Source organism: Cornus florida, unplaced genomic scaffold, assembly GCF_030987335.1.
Source record: "Cornus florida cultivar Cherokee Brave unplaced genomic scaffold, ASM3098733v1 CherokeeBrave_3.0.0_Hap2_Chr06, whole genome shotgun sequence".
NCBI lineage: Eukaryota > Viridiplantae > Streptophyta > Magnoliopsida > Cornales > Cornaceae > Cornus > Cornus florida.
The window spans coordinates 93,259,605-93,279,541 of NW_026775576.1; the positions used below are offsets into that span (position 1 = coordinate 93,259,605).

Sequence of the window (19,937 nt, forward strand, 5' to 3'; positions counted from 1 at the left end):
GGGTAAGTGCGACTTTTCTTGGGACCCACGAACCCAACCTAAGCCCGTTGAACCCTAATTTAAAAGGTGCGGTGCTCAAAACTCCCTGAAAGTGACAAGTAACAGTGACAAGAACACGTGCAGTTTCAAAAAGACAAACACACCCTCCATTCACAGCACGCGGCAAACAGTCGTTCAATCCTTTTACCCTTCCAACAGGATTTAACATTTTTTCTCGCTCCACTTGATTTCATTTTTTCTGAAAAATAAAAATTATTCCAATAACCTTAAGTAAATCAGACCACTAATAAGTAAATACTTATACTAAATCACAAATTACCATATTAAATTCAAATATTTTTACATCTTATTAGAGTTCACATGCATGGAAACTTGAGTTCAAATTCATATGTTAATGCTATTGTTCCTTAAAATATAATAGATATTTCATACCCATATAAATGAGCTCAATCTGGTTATTGATGTTACAAGAAGTACTACTGTGTTTTCTTTTGTGCATTTTGACATTGCTAATACCACGAAGAGCTTAACTGGCATTATTGTTAGAAATAAAAAAAAACTTTTGCCACTAGAGCTGGTAAAAAATTATTAACCATATAAAGGTGCATATTTTTTAAGACATATTATAATAAGTATTTTAACAATTAAATTATTTTTAAATATATATTTTATCGCGATAATAGTTAGTAGCTAGTTGGGGAGGAGAAATATCTATTGCTAATTTAATAGTTTTTAATACACTTCTATTGCTAATTTTACAATAATATTTTTAAATATAATTTTACCATTTTTAATAATAACAACTTTATAAAAGGACATAAATTGTCTTTCTAAAAAATTAAAAAAAGAGACACACAATTATCTTTAAAAAAATTACCTAAAGTATACTCCATATAGTTTTAAAAGCTCTCAATTCTATTTTAATCAAAAACTTTAATTGGTAATTATTAAATATGCTTTTAATGATCGACAAAAAAATCTAAATGCAATTTTTTAAAATAGAAATAATTTTAAGTATTTAAAAAGAGTAGTGATATTCACACCCAAAATTTGCAGTAAATTGCCTAATCGAATAATTTTTAATTAGTTATTTGTACCAAATACAATTAAGTGAAGGACTCTATTTTCTTATTTATTGCATAATTGATTAATTAAAAGAACATGTCTAATAATTCAGTGTAACTATTCAGTATAAAAATTATTTTCCTTCAAAAAAAATACTTTTAAGCGGTTGAGAAGAGCTCAAGTTAAGCTCAGAGGCACTCACAAAATTTGTTTGAAAAAATTACTTTTTCTTTTTATAAGATTATTAAATTATATTAATGAAAATTGATAGGATTTAATTATCTTACATTTGAAAAAGTAGAATTCCTTTTATTTTGTTTGAATTTGTTTTTCTCGACCGACGACAGTGGTATCGTTGTATTCCTTTTTCTTGAGAGAAAAGAAACCTTCGGACTCTTAAATTTCCATTCGCTGTTCAGTTTGGGAACCAAACCAAGCATATTATCTGGTCAAGCTTCAAGCATCCTTTGGTCGATTTACGCCAGCTCTCTCTCTCATCAAAACACCTTCCTCTCTCTCTCTCTCTAAAACTCTCTCCTACTCCTCTCTCTCTCTCTCTCAGCAGATATCCATTCTGTTCCTCCGCCATTCGAAGTTCAGATTCTTTCATTGATCAACAAAAATGCATGCGAATCACTTGCTTCTCGAAGAGCCTATCAGGATGGCCTCCATTCTCGAGCCATCAAAATCTGTATGTCTCAATTCTTAAATACTTTTTTGGTTCTCAACCCAGATCTATAATGACATAAATATATATATGTATGTGTTTGAATTTTGATTTGGGGGTTCTTCAATGTTGGATTGTGCAGAGTTTTTTCCCTGCAATGACAAAAATCGTCGGGACTTTGGGTCCAAGGTCTCGATCTGTGGAGGTTATTTCTGGCTGTCTCAAAGCTGGAATGTCCGGTACCATATAATTTTCCTCTGTTTAATTTTAAATTATTTTTGAAATTTTTTGTATGTATGTTTGAATGTTTGTGTATCTATTTAAAATTGGTTGCGTGTTTGTCGTTTATAAAGGCTTACTGTTGGATTTGGTTAATATTAATGCCTCGTGAGTATATTGCAGTGGCTCGATTCGACTTTTCCTGGGGAGGCTCTGAGTATCACCAGGAGACTTTGGAAAATTTGAAGGCGGCTGTGAAGGGTACTAAGAAGCTCTGTGCGGTATGGGTTTCAGTGACAAAGATCTGATTATTATTATTGCTGTTGTTATATTATTAATTCTGTTTATGCAGTTATGCTTATACTGATCATTGCCTTACCAAAAAAAAAAAAAAAAAAGGATTTTTATTTATTTATTACTTTTTATTATTTGGCTGTCTTGCTATATTATTTTTGTTTTGTTTTGTTTTGTTTTTTAATTTGATGACATCCACTTGAGCTGCTTCCCATTTTCACTTTTTTGCCCATGATTAAGGGGGAAACAAAGAAGGAACAACAGATTGAACCTTAAGTTTTATGCTATCTTGGATTGTAGATAATAGGAAAGAATCAGCCTAATTTAGCCAAATTGTTGTCTTGTTTCGTAGATATGGGCTAGGACTCTTTTGAAGTTTCAGAAGAAGTGATTCAGGATATGTTCCACTAACTTTATTTTAATTTTATTATTTGGTTCTCCAAAAAAAAAAAAAAAAAAGTTGGAAAAGTATTGTTTTATGCATTCAGTGTGTGCTGATATTATGAATCATCCATACATAGCTTTATCATACTGGCCAACATAAAGCCAGTCAGGTATCCTTATTTGTGCTGATCTTGTTTGCCGTCAAATTTTTTATTTTTTATTTCCCCAAAGATTCAAAATTTAGTAATTTCTTACCTTTTTACACATTTTGTTATCAAAAGCTGATATGTTGGGCTAGTGCTACGTGGAGTCACTATGGACTTGATGATGGTTCAAACCTCGTTGTTCTCTGTGATTTGAGAAAATTTGCATTTTCTCTACAACCAAAAAAGCATGTTATTAATACATGAATAAAAAGAATTGAGAATTTATTGTTGTATTTCTTTTCAGGTTATGTTGGACACAGTGGGTGCTGAGTTGCAGGTTGTTAATAGAAGTGAGACCTCTATTTCGCTTAAGGCGGATGGTATTGTTGTTCTGACACCTCACCAGGATCAGGATGCCTCTTCTGAAGTATTGCCTATCAACTTTTCTGGACTGTCAAAGGTGTGAATACTTCCATCTCATCATCACAAATTGTTCTGATTCATCATCTATATTGGTATAGTAGTGTTTCAATTGTATGTAGTGAATACTTCTTGTTTGTATATTGGCACTTGATAAACTAACTGGTAGCATTAAAAACTAAAAACTCATACTGATACTTAATAGTGTTCGCTTCAAATGTATATTGACACTTGATAAACTTATTGGTTGCATAAAAAATTAGAAAACTCATACTGTTACTGAATGGTGCTTGCTGCAAATGAAAGGCAGTTTAACTTTGAAACCACAACGCTGGTCCCAAACTTGTTCTTTCTCAGCATAATGGATACCATGCGTGTACCTGTCTAGATCTCCCTGCATGTCTTATGGAATTATGTGTACTCGTATTGATTCTGTAATTGCATGATAAAATTGTTCTATTCTTGTGATCTTGCTTACTATAGTATCCATACTAGACCTAAAATTTGGTTATTACAGGCAGTGAAGAAAGGAGACACCATATTTGTTGGGCAATACCTTTTCACAGGAAGTGAAACTACTTCTGTTTGGCTGGAGGTAGGAGGCAGAATTTATTTAATGTCTTTGTGCTTTTATCTCTCTTCTTCTTTATAAAATTTATTATTATTATTATTATTATAATATTTTTTTGTATTATTATAATTATTATTATTGCATTTGGTGGAGGGTAATGGCATTTAATAGATTCTTGCACTATAATTATTTATCTTTAGGCTCAAAATTGGAGTCAGGACATAAGTGAAAAGTTATTTATTTTTAGGGCTCAAAATTGTGATATCAAGTTATATTAGGTAATTATTTTAATCTGCACACAAGTTGCCTAAGGTCACAAGGCAAATGGTTGAATGGTGATTTTTTTATTGAAATTGTGTAGGTGGATGAAGTGAAAGGGGAAGATGTGGTTTGTGTGATAAAGAATACTGCAACATTAGCTGGGTCATTGTTCACTCTACATGCCTCTCAAATTCATATTGATCTTCCTACCCTCTCAGATAAAGATAAGGAGGTGGGTCCTGCTCTTAAACAAAGCGTGAAATTTTGTATGTGCATTAATGCACATGTTTGTATTTTCTTCATTTCATGCAGAGAGTTTTTTCTTTTTAGCTTTTGTTTTCCCTCGTGTCAATGCCATAGCTTTATTAGCTACTGCTTTTGGTGATAATTCATGTTACCCATTGCAGGTCATAAGTACGTGGGGTGCTCATAATAAAATTGACTTCCTCTCGCTCTCTTATACGCGACATGCAGAAGATGTTCGTGAAGTAAGGATGATTTATAGTTTACTTTTGTCTTGTTTCTTTAAATTTTATTATACTTTTTTTAGTTAGTTCTTTTTGTTTAAGTAGTTCCAATAAGATGCTCTTTATGCTGTAATATAGGCCCGTGATTATCTATCTAAGCTGGGTGATCTCAGTCAGACTCAAATCTTTGCAAAAATTGAGAATGTAGAGGTGAGTTTCATGTATTGGTTGCTCGTATTTAGATGTGATTTCTCAGAAAATCACTTGACAATTCTATTTAAAGAGAATACTTATCTCTCTCTCCCTCCCCCCACCCCCCTCTCTCCCTCTGTCCCCTTTTTAGGGTTTGACCCATTTTGATGAGATTCTACAAGAAGCAGATGGTATCATCCTGTCCCGTGGAAATCTGGGCATAGATCTCCCACCTGAGAAGGTTAGTTTTTTTCAACTTTAACTACTCTATCAGTTCAGTTGTATTGAGTTATGCACAATCAACTACGTGGTCATGTCAGATGAGTTAATATATGTATGTCCACGTTGTGCAGTAATACTTGTACAAATTGGTCCACACAGAAATGAGAACTCATTACATTGGCTCTTTCATTGTATATTACATACCACTAATGCAACATCAATATTTTGCTTGTGTCCATGAGATGAATGTAGGATGTTCCAGTTGGAATATCCTGCTACCTTGAGGTGACTGAAGGTATTATGAAGAATTTTGTTTATGTGCTCTCTTAACTCTGAAGAGGAAGCTGCTGGAGTTATAGTTTTTGGAATTGGTGATCTATGTAGACTGTCATGTCTAATGATTCTTAAATATGTATAGATTTGTGTCCTATTGCTTTAACATATAAAATTTAACATCGTCTATTTATAATTTAGGCATCTTAGGTGGTTGAAGCCATTGTAGTACAGTGGAGAAGTTGCTTTTATGGCATCATCTAAAGGGAGGGGTGCAAAGGGTTTGATTTTTGTAGCTAAGTCAGCAATGACATATCAGAAAAATAAAAATAAATTCTCCATTAGTTTTTTATTTTATTGCCTAGTCTGTTAATTGGTACGAAGCTGGTGAACTTGCAAGTGATTATTTTTCAAACTTCCTGGGTTTAAGAAACGGAGGGACCAGATAGGAACTCATGGCCTATGTATTAATCTTTTGAACATATTTTATTGAATGAGTAAATGAAGAGAATTCCTCACCCGTGATGCGTGAGTTGGTCTGTTTGTGTATGAATGCAATTTCAAGGTTTTAGAGAGTGGGTCCAACAGAAAGAGAGTGGTGTTACTAAGAATCATTCTTTTTTCGGTAGTTAATGTGATTCCTTAAGTTATAAAATTTATCAATTCTTTTTTGGATCCTTGTTCCTTCCTCAATCATGTATATGATAATGTGGGCATGATTTTTTTGAAACAATTTGGAAGGAAACTTCATGCAAAATATTTCAAAACTATTAAGTGTCAACCTTTAGTTGCTTGGTATCTGCTATTGATGATTTAGGATTTAGATCAATACATCTTAAATAATATTATGTTCAATAATTTTATAAATGTAGATAAATTCATTTTGTGTTGTAAGCTTACGAATTTCTTCAACATTGCCTATATATACATATTTTTATATATGTACTGTGGTGATTTATGTCAAGAGGTTTTATTTTTGTGGTTATTTACATCCCTCCTAGTTCCAAGGTTGAGATGACTGTGTAAGGTTTAGACACCAAGTACAAGATAGCAAACATAAAAGCTTTGCCTTGTCTAGCACCATTTAAAAGGGTGCTCCATCCAACAATCCAAATTTGAGTGATTAAATTAGTATAATGAGTTATCTTGGTAGAATGTATATTGTTGTATGGATCTTAGGCAGATACATTGAAGGAATTTAAGGCCATTTTACCCTCGTACCTTACTCAGTATGTGCATTCCTTTTAAAGGACACCATGCCCCTCATTTTTATACCTTTTGTTATTCTTGGTATTTATACAGTTTTTATGTTTGGTCTTTCTTTTCGTCTTTTTAAGGGGTTGTACCCTGGAGAGGCAAAAGAAAGCCTTGTAATTCATTTTTTTATTTGAAGATCTTTTAAAGCACTAGTCCCGTAAATGTTTTTGGGAAGAAACGTCAAAATGGATTTTCATATTAAGAATTTCATAAGTTAGTTGAATCACATCATATTCATCTTATCATGAATCATAGAGTAGGAGAGCAATTTGTATCACTATTCATATTATTTTACATTTGCAATATACTTCATCTCATGTTTTATAGTGTCCATTGTCCGTATCAATAACTGATGATTGTGTAATGCTCTAATTTTGGTTTCGCCCTGTTAATGAGTATGTTGTATCTTGCTTTCTTTTGTGGATGTAGTGTTGGCATTAGTTGTTGTATAGAACCCGAGGCTGATTTCCTTTATATAACTTTCAGGTGTTCTTATTTCAAAAAGCTGCTCTTTACAAGTGTAATATGGCTGGAAAGCCCGCTGTGGTAACTCGTGTTGTGGATAGTATGACTGACAATCTTAGACCAACTCGTGCAGAAGCAACTGATGTTGCCAATGCTGTATTGGATGGTGAGCCATTTTAGTCTTGAGATTTTCCATAATAATATTATGTCATTGTATGTACTGTACTATTACTGATGTAGGGGATTCTAGATGCGTTCTTGTTGGTTTGTGGTCCTTATTTGAGTATTCCTTTTTTTTTTTTCTCTCTCTCTCTCTCTCTCTCTCTCTCTCTCTCTCTCTCTCTCTCTCTCTCTCTTTATAATTATTGTTATTTAAAAAACAAATATTTGATAGGTCTTTCTTTGACAATTGTGATGTGTAGATAGATCTACGACCTTTTTTTCCCCCCTCTTTTTCTACTGATTCTATAAACAAATGCAGGAAGTGATGCGATCCTGCTTGGTGCTGAGACCTTGCGTGGATTGTACCCCATAGAGACTATTTCTATTGTTGGTAAAATTTGTGCTGAGGTAATCTTTCCCTTTACTCTGTGCAACCTTACAATGTGCGTCTTTATCAATTAATTTCTTTTTGTCATTTATGGTTCTACTGTGTTGGCTATCTGACACCACAAGCTGCTTGTCGTTTGAGTGGGTATCACAATGCTTTGAAAGTTGTAAAAACTACAAAAGTAATAAATAAGACTTAGTTCTATGTGCTCCATACATACCCATAATTCCCGTAGCAACTTTTCTTATTGATATATTGTGGTTGAGTTTTTACCAATGACAGACATCATAATTCTCAAATTGCCATGCAGGCGGAGAAGGTTTTCAATCAAGACTCATATTTTAAGAAGACTGTCAAGTATGTTGGAGAACCAATGACCCACTTGGAATCCATTGCTTCTTCTGCGGTATTTCTTTTCAAGTGTTGCTATTGTACCACATTCCTTTTTAATGATTGTAACCCTACTGAGTTGATTTTAGTTTTGATTTGGTTGAAATAACTTTCTATATAAAAAAAATTCATAGGATTTTCCTCTCATTTTTTTCCTTCTAGGTGCGGGCAGCTATTAAGGTGAAGGCATCTGTTATTATTTGCTTTACTTCATCTGGAAGGGCTGCTAGGTATTTTATGGATCTCTGAATGCTCATGAGCTCGTATTTATTTGTTTACTTTTTTTGGATACAGTCCTACCAGATACCAAATAACCTCCGAGACTGGTTAAAAATTTGCTTCTCTTACAGTTTGTAAAATTGGATGGCATCTTTCAGAATATTAATTTAACATTATTTTTAGCCAATATGCAACTGTTCCATATTCACACTAGCCCATAACACATCAATACTCAAAGACGTACATATATGTGCAGATTAATTGCCAAGTATAGGCCAACAATGCCCGTTCTATCGGTTGTCATTCCTCGGCTCAAGACAAATCAACTAAAGTGGAGTTTTAGTGGTGCATTCGAGGTATGCCACACCTAAGTTTTCTCATAGCCTTCTACTGCCAGATAGTTTCTTATTTTCTGCAGGATATATTGTTCTTTTACGTTAACATCCATGTAGTTATTATTTGATATTGAAGCCTAACAAGATATACACATTTTTTTTTTTTTTTTAATGGTTAGGCAAGGCAGTCACTTGTAGTCAGAGGTCTTTTCCCCATGCTCGCAGATCCTCGACATCCTGTAAGCTCTTATTTTACTTTACTTTCTTGTTGATATTGCTATTGGTGATGAAATTATATTTCTTTGTATAGTGGATTATCCTTCATGTTTATTGAGTTACCAGCTTGGGCCTAGAAAATGTACAATGTCCTGGCTGTAATTCCATTTTCTGGCATGAGGATGTGCTCAAGCCAGTTCCAAAACTCTGTTTTTCAGAAAAATTATATGGTTAACCTATCTTCTTTATTCTCTCTTGCCAACCTTAGATGATCATATAACTTGATCCATTGTGTCCAGCCTGCGTTTGTCTTTCTCGTGAATCGCGCTGGCTTGAGCATAAGGATGTGCTCCAGCCAGCTTTGGGACTCTGTTTTTCATGAAAATTATATGGTCAACCTGTCTTCCTTGCTATCCCTTGCCACCCTTAGGTCATGTCTCATTTGATCCACAGTCCAGGCTACATTTCTTTTTGTAGTGAGTTGCTGGAGATAGCACAGATGGTTGGCATGATTGAATTGTAAACTTGCTCATGCTCGCATGCACACATGAACTCTTAAGCTTACATAACAACACAGGGCGGTGACAAAGTCAATGATGGTGCATCATTTGAAACAATCAATCATCTAAAATGTTAAATATTTTGTGCAGGCTGAATCTACTAGTGCAACAAACGAGTCAGTTCTGAAGGTTGCACTTGATCATGGCAAGGCCTCGGGAGTTATAAAGTCACATGATCGAGTTGTCGTGTGTCAGAAAGTTGGGGATTCATCCGTGGTTAAGATCATTGAGCTTGAAGATTAGAACGCTTCGCTTACCCTTATTTTGAGCCATTCTTTTTGACCTAATATTTGGGAGTGTTTTTGGAATCACATGTGAGGTTTAAATTTTGAGTTTTTGGATATTATCTTACAATGTCACATATATTATGAATGTATGCTTTTTATCGAAACTAGAGTGATGAAAATCAAGCCAAGTTTATACTTTTGAAATTCAACGATTATCTTATAATGTGACTATCTATGCATGCTTGACAGTATATTCTGTGATAGGTTTTACTTTTAATGAAGTACAATTGAGTGTTTCTTTTCTATTGATTGTTACTTATCTTAAATTTTGCGTATTTCTTGTCCTCTTTAAGTTGAGGAAAACCTAAAATTCTTGTTCGCAAGTTCGCCTTTGAAAAAGTGAGATTCATTCCTGAAAATTTTGTGATGTTGGTCGGTATCCATTCCATCTTTATCTTCATTTGATTTTGGGGGATAAATTATCTGTTTATATTCGTGAATAAAACAAAGAGGAAAGGAGATGAGAAACAAAATATTTTTCTTTATTTCTGAGAATCAACGAGTGTCTCTAAATTTAGCATATCATAGAAATTGCGTCCATCAAAAGTTTAAACATTTTTTCTTTAGTTCCAACTCCAAAGCATGAACTATACACGAAAAAAATCTTTAATGGGTGTGCAAGAGATCATGATGTGTGTATATGTATATATATAAATTGTCAGGATTTTTTTTACTATTATATATCACTAATTTTCTTATTTTCAATTATATACTTATAAAATTTTCACTTTGCCCCTCTTAAAATTACGAAAAAAAAATACACTAAATTCATTTTTACTCCTCCTACACTAAATTCTTACACTGGAATCAAAAGAATGATATGATTTATTGAACTTTAGAGGAGGAAGTGAATAAGCTCAATGTCTGATTTTACAAGTCTATCTTGAGAGATGTATTTAATTTAAAAATAGAGGCGAGAAAGTCAACTTTCATGTCGTTATTGATTAGACATCGCTAACTGTGAAACCAAAAGCGCCCATGGCCTAATGGATAAGGCGTCTGACTTCTAATCAGGCGATTGTGGGTTCGAGTCCCACTGGGCGTGTATTTTTGTTAAAATTATATTACTAATTATTTTGCTCCACAGGTTTCCTTAAGATAATAAAACACTAATGTGCCTTGAATAGAAAAATTCAGTAAATTATAACTTGTAAAAGTAAGAGATAGAGGAGTGAGACTTCCTGCCCACCTCCAGCAACTTCAACTTCAACTTCCTTGGCGTGTGGGGTAGGATCTATGAGTTTGGAATAACACAAACACGCCACATGCTGCTAGGAAAGTGGTTGCTTTGTCAACAAAATTGCTATACATATATATATATATATATAGATGTCAAATGTTAGAACACTAATTGTAATGCGAGATCAATATATAATTATATTTTCTCTAAGTTCAAATTCAATGCACTGAATTGGTTCGATGGGTGCTCCCAAATATAGAATAAGACCCCGCTAAGTAAAACAGTAATATTTAACTGTATAACACTGCATGTATGTGTGTGTATAATAACTACGTGATACCATAGAAAAATGCCTGTGCAAACCTGTGTAATGTATCGTGGAGTATGGGACTGATTTGGAATTGGGGCCTCCAATAGGTACACAACTTATTTTGATGTACATATGAGTTTCATCAATGATCAAACTATTTAATCCAACAAGTCCCACACGTAACTTTGACTTGTCTCTTTAGAGGTATCCCAGATTCAGTACCACATCAAATCAGCCATGGTTTTTGTTATCTTGTGGTCCAAGATTTTGATTAAGAATTCTTCAAACAAATACGGGACACATGCATTCGCATAATATAGATATCATTTTGTGTCGTGTATTATATTATTACCATATTATTTAGTGACTTAATTTATAGATTGTCAAATTTCGTTTGTTAGCTAAAACGGTCTACAGTTGAATTTGCATTCAAGTTTGCTGCTTTTCAATGTTCAATTTTTTTTTTTTTGCCTAAACCATATTCTGAAAAGATGAGGTAGGACTGGACCAAATTGAACCAACTGGCAGCTGTAAAACAGTAAGTCAATTTATTTCATAGAGTATTTATTTATGCACATTCTACTAAAAACCTATCCATTCAAAACACATGGCAGAGGAATTTAGGGACTCACATTGTCTGGTTTGGATCGGATAAGGAGTATTTTGGGATCAAATCATTTATAACGGTAATACTATTTTTGAAACCTGACCGAATCATAACATTTGGAACCAAACCAAACCAAACAACAAAAAACAAGTTTGGTTTGGTTCCGTTTGTCGATCTCAGTTGATTTTTATTTTATTTTATTTTAATTTTGAGGGGGCAAAGTTTAAAAAAAATAATAAATAAAATATCAACTAACATTGATATAATACGCAAAAAAGTAAAAAATAAAATAAAATTTAAGAAAAAAAAAAAGGAAAGAAAATTGAGATATATTTGAAAAGAAAGGAAAGAAAATTGAAATATATTTGAAAAGGAAAATTTGACTTTTTAAAAAATAAATTTATAAGGAATTTAAAGAACAAAAAAAAGAAAGAGAGCATGTGAGAACTTTAATTGATTTAGGGTTTAGGATATGTTATTCATATATAAATATATATTATATAACATAGTAACGTTCGGTCCGGACTGATCCGGTCCAGCATGACCCTAAACCAGGACTGGATCGAAAAATTACAGTTCCGTAACTTTGGATTCAGAACCGGACCAAACAACTATACAACTAGCCCAAATCAATTAATTCAGTACCGTCCAATCCGCTTTTTCAATTTATCGAATTTTTTGAACTACCTTAGAGGATTTAATATTATATTACGTTTAAAATTACGTCAGTTTATTAATTTGATGTTAAAATAATGTGATTTCATGTCTGATTTCTTGTTGCCATTCATAATTGAAAAAGTAAATGTCACAATCAATATTATTAAAATAATGATTTCCTAATACTATGTCAGATTATTGACCGATGACCACGTGATAAAAGAGTATTGGATTGAATAAAATCTTTTCTAAGATCGTTTTGATTAGTTTTCTCATACTAATGCTTGTCGAGATTATACAAAACACCACGTTTCAGATACTTAATTTAAAACGAAAGGGGTATATTCAAAAATTTTAAATACACAAGTTTGAACTCAACAAATGAATTAAAAAACTCAACCAAGAAAATTTCACCTAAGAGAAGGTAAATGAACAACTTTTCAATAATAATAATAATAATAATATATGCCATTGCTTTGACTCTATATAGGTACAATTTGTTTCTCTACAAGAAGAACTCAAATCACATAAGCAAAACATCTATTTCAAATTTACATATAAAAAAAAATAATAATAATAACAAAAAAAAAAAAATCTAATCATGATCCAAGAAGTTAAGATACAACTTTCAAACTAATTTAAAAGATTGGAGTAGAAATAAACTCCCAACTTGATTACCATGATTTGGTATTTTTTTTGTACGATTTTTATTATTATTATTATTTCTTAATTGGTACTTACACACATACCTTCACTGAAGGTTCGAATCCTTTATCTACTTTTGAGAAGTAAGGACTTAGTATTGTAAGGCCATTGACATGTTGATATACAATCATTATTCAGATAGTATAACAATTGTTGGTATTGATTCTGCCTCGATGAACAATAAATAATATAAAAGATATAATTTGTGCATTAATCTTACTTTTCTTTTCAAACAATTAATAAATCCTATAAATTTTAAATAAGACCACTAATAAATTCTACTCGTGTTTTTCTAGATAAATATTTCCATATTAGTTCTAGATCTATCAAACATTCAACTTTACCTATTATAATTTGTAATAGTATATTTTCAATTTATTGATAATTTATAGTCAATTTTAATTTCTCTAAAAAGTTTCACTTTATTCCCTCAAATAGTAATACTATTTATTTATTAAATTTTTTTGAATCATTTTCTTATATTTTTAGAAAATTATGTTTCAACTACTTAAAATATTTCCAATTTACCACTACCAAAGACTTACAAGTAGATATTATCTAACATTCCTTAACAGGAACACACTGTCTCACTGCCTCACTGGTCTTTCTTCGCGAATTGTGTCTTTTCAATTCCCACCGCCACCGCCACCGCCGTTAATGGCGGCGACACCACCCTATCACGGACGATCTGTTCACCAACATAGAGTATAGACTGGGTTCTGAAGATGGGTGCAACTTTATCGAACCTGGCCGAAGCATCGAACGGCCCAGGGCTCGGTGACATACCGGAGAGCTGTGTAGCCTGCGTCTTCCTCTACCTCACTCCGCCGGAGATTTGCAACCTCGCTCGCCTGAACCGCGCCTTCCGCGGCGCCGCTTCGTCCGACGTCGTTTGGGAGTCAAAGCTGCCTCCCAACTACCAAGATATGCTCGACCTATTGTCTCCTGAAAGGTTCCAAAACCTGTCCAAAAAGGACATCTTTGCCCTCCTCTCTCGCCCCGTGCCCTTCGACGACGGCAACAAGGCATGTAGTCTCACATTTTCTTCTGCTTCTAATTGAATTATATGTATATATATGTATGTATATATTGGTAAAATATTGGAAGTTAAGGTTTTGGGTCTTTTTCTTCTTTAGATTGCTAAAAGAAACTACTTTTATTCGCCACTATTGGAATATATTGAATTGTGTGTTCTGTTGTTTAGTTTGTTTTTCTTCTTTGGGTAGGAATAGGCTAATTTTCTTTGTAGTTCTTGGCTAATATTGAAAATTGTGTTTTTTTGGGTCTTTTTCTGTTTGGGTTGGGAGTGTTGAGTGTTCCTTAGTTTGTGTGTTTGGAGAATTGGGTTATTTCTTATTTGTGTGTGTGAGGTTGGACTATGGTGATAATTGCATTCGTAGTTAGCAGAGTAAGATTGAAAATTACAGTCATACAGGAATTCTATTTGGGCTTTGGAGTATTGGGTATTTATTGAACTTTTTTCTTGATTTGGGAGATATGTCAGGAAGTGTGGTTGGATAAGGTTACAGGGAGGGTTTGCATGTCAATTTCAGCCAAGGCAATGGGGATAACTGGGATTGAAGATCGAAGATACTGGAATTGGGTTCATACGGAAGAATCAAGGTTAGATTCTAACAATTTCAGCATGATGCGACAAGCAGTATTTTTAACTTTTAGTTGGATGAGTATATTTTTCTGTGCTGTGACCACAATTTTTGTTCCTCTCTCTCCAAGGCCGTAGCTTCAGTCAAACCACATGTTGTCATATCCTTCCTTACTAACACTAACCAGGTTAATTTTGGTCTTCCCTTTTCCTTAGATATTAATTTGTTTATCTAATGGTGTTAAATATACAGATAATGATTTGAAGGTCAACAGAGGCTCCGAACGTCACAATTGACACCCCTCATCTCCTTGAAATGTTCACATATTAGTGTTCGTTTTTTGGGCTTGCCTCTTTGTTGTGGTATGTTTGTAGTTTGTCTTGCCTCTGTTCAACCAGAAGAAGTTGCACTTGGTTATTGTTCATACAGAGCATTCCTCGCACACTATCTCTAGTAGGAGCAAAGAATTTTGTTGAACAGAATAAGAAAGACAATGTGTAAAGCAACACAATGTACAACCTTATAAGTATGTACAACCTTGTAAGTTTTATCTTTTCCACCGAGGATATTGCCAATGCTATATCCTCCTTCAGGGATGGACCTAAAGAGGGCCCAATGGGGGGTCCACTGTTTTTTTTTTTTTTTGGACAATACTTAGGTCCTCACCAGTGAGTATGTACACTGTCCTCACCGCTGATGTTGGCCAATAGTAAATGAATGCGTTCTCTTTAATTACCAAATCAGTAGGGTATATACTCACTTATCAAATCAGATATGGTGCTATATACACCATCTTTGATTTGGTAATGAAAGAAGATATGTCCACTTATTATTGGTCAACATCAATGGTGAGGGCGGTGTACATCCTCACTGGTGAGGACCTAACTATTGGCCTTTTTTATTAGACACTTGTATGCAGTGTTGTTAAAGGCGCGCCTAGGCTCGAGGCTCAGGTTTAACACCTATTGTCATCCCAGGCTCACTGATGTTTACTAGGCATGCGCCTCGGTTGCGTCTCGTCCTGTTTGTGGTGCACCTCATTGATATTTGTTTAAAAAAATACGATTGTTCTATTTCTTAAGCCAAAAAGGGTACTTTTGGCACCTTAATAAACAAAAAAGAAAGCTCAATCATACGATATAAGGAACTTTTGTTCAAAAGAATAAAAAAATAAGAAAACCCAAGAGTCAAAGTGTCAGCCGAACAAAGATAGAATGAGATTGTGAGACGAAGACGAAGCCCTAGTTGCAAAGATGAACAACGAAGCCACGTAATTTCTTTCTTTTCTGTTTTTTTTTTTTTTTTTTTTTTTTTTTCCCTCTCTTCTCCTCTAGATCTCTCCTCTCTTCTTATCTTTGTTTACATCTCTCTCTTCGTCTAGTTCTCTCGTCTCTTTGTCTTTTTTTTTTTTTTTTGCTTTGTCAACAAATTTATTTATTTATTTTTATTTTTTCATATATATTTCTTTTTGTGCTTTGTTTTGCCATTCAAAAAACACATTTTGCTTTGCCTTTCAAGAAAACAAATTTGTAGTCTGTTTTATGGTTGTTGGATGCTTGTATAGTTGATGGATTTACTTTTTTATATTTGATATTAATTTTTAGAATATTGATATGACTTATGAGATATGAATGTTATTATGGTAGTTTAAATTTTCAATTGTGCGCCTCACTTAACTCAGGCCCGCGCCTCACCGTACGCCTCACGCCTAGGCTCCAAAGGACCTCTAGCGCCCTAGTGCGCCTTGGGCCTTTAATAACTTTGCTTGTATGTATTTTGTAAATTTTAAAATATTCCCATAAAAAAAAAATATAAAAAAAAAACCCACTATAAAAATATGTCCCTACTGAAATGTTTGGCTCTAACCTAATCGCTCTTTTTATTATCGTATTGAATTGTTTTATCGTATGCAACTTCAAGAGCTAAATAGTTGTTTTGCTGAAGGAAATACTGAGTTTTTACTTTCTATGACATGCTTGTGGCTAGATGATTCATTCTTTGTTTTTTAGAAGCAAAAACTAATCTGTCTTGGAATTCTTTAGTTGCTATCATGAAACTTGGTGATCAATCTAAGAGACTAAGACTTACATTGTGGATGTGCACTCTAGCAACAAGTTTAAAGGATTAAAAGGGATTGATGATCTGGCCAAAAAAAAAAGGTCGAAACAACAAAAGATATGGTGGATTCCTTGGTTTATTTGTTTGTGACATTCATATCGATCCTACCAGTTGCGATTGCCAAGGTAGATAGGGCATTTTCTACTATGAATATTGTGAAGATCCGATTGCGCGCAATCAGATGAGAGATCCAAGTGATAGTTTGATAGTATATGTTGAAAAAGATATATTTAGTAGCTTTAGGTAATGAAACTATCACACAACGTTTTCTAAATATGAAAACTCATCGAGGACAACTGTAAATATACGCAATAAAATTATCATTGAATGTTAAAGTTCTTGTATTTATCATGATAACTTGATTTTTTATTTTTATTTTTTATCTTCTTGTTTAAGGCCGCTCGCTCTCAAATAATTGTCTAGGTTTGTCACTGTCCTTCTTTACTCCTGAAGCATGACAATGTCTGCCACCTTTTCTGCTGCTCTGTTCACTTCTTTATAATATTCACTTCTTTGAAAGCTAATGAAATTTTGGAAAATAGCCTTTCGATAAACCGTGAAAACTAGGAAACAAAGACCTCCAGTTATGTGAATCCTGATAACTATTGGGTTTCATTGAAAATATACCTGATTTTGGAAGTGTTGGACTTAAATTAGATGAAATCTTTATAAATGCTCTCTTTGTTCTCCTCTCATATAGTTTTGAGCATTTTAACTTCATATATATATATATATATATTTTTTTTTCTGACATGTTTTCTTCTCTGCTTATTGTTCCCTTGAGCTTCCTCTTAAAATATATTGAGCAGCTAAAGTGGTTCACTGGGAATTTCTTGCCTCACTTATTAAGCCTACCTTATAGTACTTGACCCCGCCTTGGTTGGTTTTAGTTGTATCTTATGATAACAACAATAAGAAATCCACTTTTTTTTTTTGGAAGAATATTTAATTTGTGTTTTAATAGTTATACCATGAGTTCTTTTCTTCAGTTTGCATTTGCCTCTTCAATACCCCTTAACGTACTTGTGTTGACATGGCATGACATGAGATGGGTGTATGTGGAATTTGTGTTTGACACACTTACCCAATTTAGAGACTCACATCCTCTACATGCGATGATGACAAAAGCATAAATTTAGTAGCAAACAAAAGTTTTCTACTCCCAGTATAGATGAAATCATTTTCTTTTCACCACGTCCCACACAACTTAAATTAAACTCCGTAACTGAATTTATTTTTAAAGAACAATATCATATGTTATGTTATTAGATAACATAATATATATTTAACATGCAGAACGTGTTTGCATACCTGTAGCCAAGTTTTTGACACATTTCAAGTCAAGTACCCATGTCCTAAGACTTGGGGTTCAAGGAGTTCCTACACTTCAGACACATGCCCACTCTTGATACATGCACAGAGTCCATGTAACATAGAAAAATAGGGCAGTGAGTGTATATTCTACTTATGCTGCCTCATTCCATCAACCTAGCAAATGAGAGTTACATCTGATTTTCACACCGTGGGTTTAACAGTGATGTTATCTTACTGCTTTTAATACGATCAAACCTCAGAGCAACTAGAAGATGGGTTCCTGTCAGGGACGGATCCCCGTTTAAGGGTGTGGGGGCAATTGCCCCCACTAATTTTTTTTATTTTTTTTAGTATTTTATCCTTATAATTTAGTCATTTTCAGTAATACCCATGAAATATTACATTTGCCCCCACTAAAATTACTAAAAAAATGCACTATTGCCCCTCAAAATTCATTTTTGCCCTCACTTACCTTACATCTTGGCTCCGTCCCTGGTTCCTGGGGACTTCAAATGTTTTATACTGCACATGATTTGGGTATGCCTGGTGCTAGATAATGCCAAGAGGTGATTCTTTCATGGGACTGCCACCGTCAGTCTTAGTTTTTACATTAATGTGTTTTGAGGAGACCAAGGAATTTGCATGGACGATCTCTGTTCCCAAGCAAATGAATTTGACAAACTTGCAATTGCCTAAATCTAACAAAAGAGTTTACCTTCTTTTTCTCCACACCCTTGCGAACTGCAAACAGTCCACTGTTTGAGGAATTTATGCCACTGAATTTAAATACATCTTGCTTCTTAAGCCAGCTTTCTATGATAAATCTTATGCTTTATGTCGAAGTATGATAATACTCTCTCTCAGAGTTTGAATGTGTAGCTCTTTTCTGCTCTCTGTTGCAGGTTCGATCTTGTTGCCTATTTGCAGCAAGTATGGTGGTTTGAAGTAGATGGGGTGGTAAAGTTTCCTTTTCCTGCAGATATCTATACCTTGGCATTCAGGACTCACCTTGGAAGATTTTCCAGAAGGTTGGGACGGCGTGTGTGCAATTTTGAACACACCCATGGCTGGGATATAAAGCCAGTACGTTTTGAGTTTTCAACTTCTGATGGTCAGCAAGCATCAAGTGAGTTCTGCTTAAATGAGACTGAACAAGATGACGCCATCAGTAACCACAAGCGTGGGTGTTGGATAGAGTACAAGGTAGGTGAATTCATTGTCAATGAGTCATACCCTGCTACTGAAGTGAGGTTTTCGATGAAACAGATTGATTGCACCCATTCTAAAGGTGGGCTTTGTGTAGATTGTGTATCTATTATCCCCAGTGAATTGAAAAAGAGCAAAGAATAGGGGTTTTGAAGTGGGTACAAGGGGTAACTTGTTTAGTATTACAAGTATCCCAGAAGGTTTTAGTTGGGGTTTTGGCATACAGCATATACTTGTAAAAGCACTTGATATTGTGGAGGATGTCATCTTATTTGGGATTTGGCAGTAAGTATGTGTCCTCTTAATTGGGTTTTGGCAGTAGGTATGCGTCCTCTTATATCCATGTAATTATTCCTGTTGTGTGTTTAATTCAGTTTCATTTCACATTTATACCTTTGCAGAAAATTAAGAGGGTATGTTTCGATTATCACTTTGCTTTTGTCAGATACTCTCTGTTAAACAATTTGTAATCTAATTGGGATGCAAATGAGGTAAAGTTCTTTCTTAAATCTCATTGAATCCAATGTTATTGCATCCATAAAATCAGATTATGCTTTGATGGCAATGAAACTACTACTCTCCCCATCCCACTTCCCCCTCCTCCTTTCCCCCCTTCCCCCCTCTTCCCCCCTGCTCTCTGAAATTGAATGTTCAAAACCTCCTAATTCCTCTCTTGTTTTCCTGCTTCATTAGTTTGTGAAGTTAATGTCTTGGTAGCATTTTGGGCTATTGGTAGAGTTTCATGTTAAGCAGGACTTAATTATACGGAGGACTTG

General features: G+C 34.1%; 2 protein-coding genes and 1 non-coding gene across 3 annotated transcripts; all 3 read left to right on the top strand.

The window, feature by feature from the left end:
- Positions 1-1,403: 1,403 nt before the first annotated feature.
- LOC132312950 (pyruvate kinase 1, cytosolic) lies at positions 1,404-9,609 on the top strand. Its single transcript, XM_059811522.1, has 16 exons — positions 1,404-1,756; positions 1,875-1,971; positions 2,135-2,232; positions 3,080-3,235; positions 3,713-3,790; positions 4,128-4,259; positions 4,435-4,515; positions 4,633-4,704; positions 4,838-4,927; positions 6,925-7,069; positions 7,385-7,473; positions 7,764-7,859; positions 8,006-8,073; positions 8,319-8,418; positions 8,577-8,636; positions 9,264-9,609. The coding sequence occupies exons 1-16, from the start codon at positions 1,688-1,690 to the stop codon at positions 9,414-9,416; spliced, it is 1,584 nt and encodes a 527-aa protein (XP_059667505.1). The 5' UTR covers positions 1,404-1,687; the 3' UTR covers positions 9,417-9,609.
- Positions 9,610-10,432: 823 nt separating this feature from the next.
- Positions 10,433-10,505, top strand: TRNAR-UCU (transfer RNA arginine (anticodon UCU)). The gene has a single exon. It is a non-coding gene; the product is annotated as a tRNA-Arg (tRNA).
- Positions 10,506-13,465: 2,960 nt separating this feature from the next.
- LOC132312951 (F-box protein PP2-A15-like) lies at positions 13,466-19,670 on the top strand. Its single transcript, XM_059811523.1, has 3 exons — positions 13,466-13,948; positions 14,428-14,542; positions 18,858-19,670. The coding sequence occupies exons 1-3, from the start codon at positions 13,645-13,647 to the stop codon at positions 19,303-19,305; spliced, it is 867 nt and encodes a 288-aa protein (XP_059667506.1). The 5' UTR covers positions 13,466-13,644; the 3' UTR covers positions 19,306-19,670.
- The last annotated feature ends 267 nt before the right edge of the window (positions 19,671-19,937 follow it).

What these genes read in the sequence shown, in the direction of transcription:
- LOC132312950 (XM_059811522.1), top strand. Translation starts at nt 1,688, where the DNA reads ATGCATGCGAATCACTTGCTTCTCGAAGAGCCTATCAGGATGGCCTCC. An exon ending in AATCCATTGCTTCTTCTGCG is followed by an intron (nt 7,860 to 8,005) that starts GTATTTCTTTTC and finishes TTTTCCTTCTAG; the next exon opens with GTGCGGGCAGCTATTAAGGT. An exon ending in TCGCAGATCCTCGACATCCT is followed by an intron (nt 8,637 to 9,263) that starts GTAAGCTCTTAT and finishes TATTTTGTGCAG; the next exon opens with GCTGAATCTACTAGTGCAAC.
- LOC132312951 (XM_059811523.1), top strand. Translation starts at nt 13,645, where the DNA reads ATGGGTGCAACTTTATCGAACCTGGCCGAAGCATCGAACGGCCCAGGG. An exon ending in CGACGACGGCAACAAGGCAT is followed by an intron (nt 13,949 to 14,427) that starts GTAGTCTCACAT and finishes TATGTCAGGAAG; the next exon opens with TGTGGTTGGATAAGGTTACA. An exon ending in GTTCATACGGAAGAATCAAG is followed by an intron (nt 14,543 to 18,857) that starts GTTAGATTCTAA and finishes TCTCTGTTGCAG; the next exon opens with GTTCGATCTTGTTGCCTATT.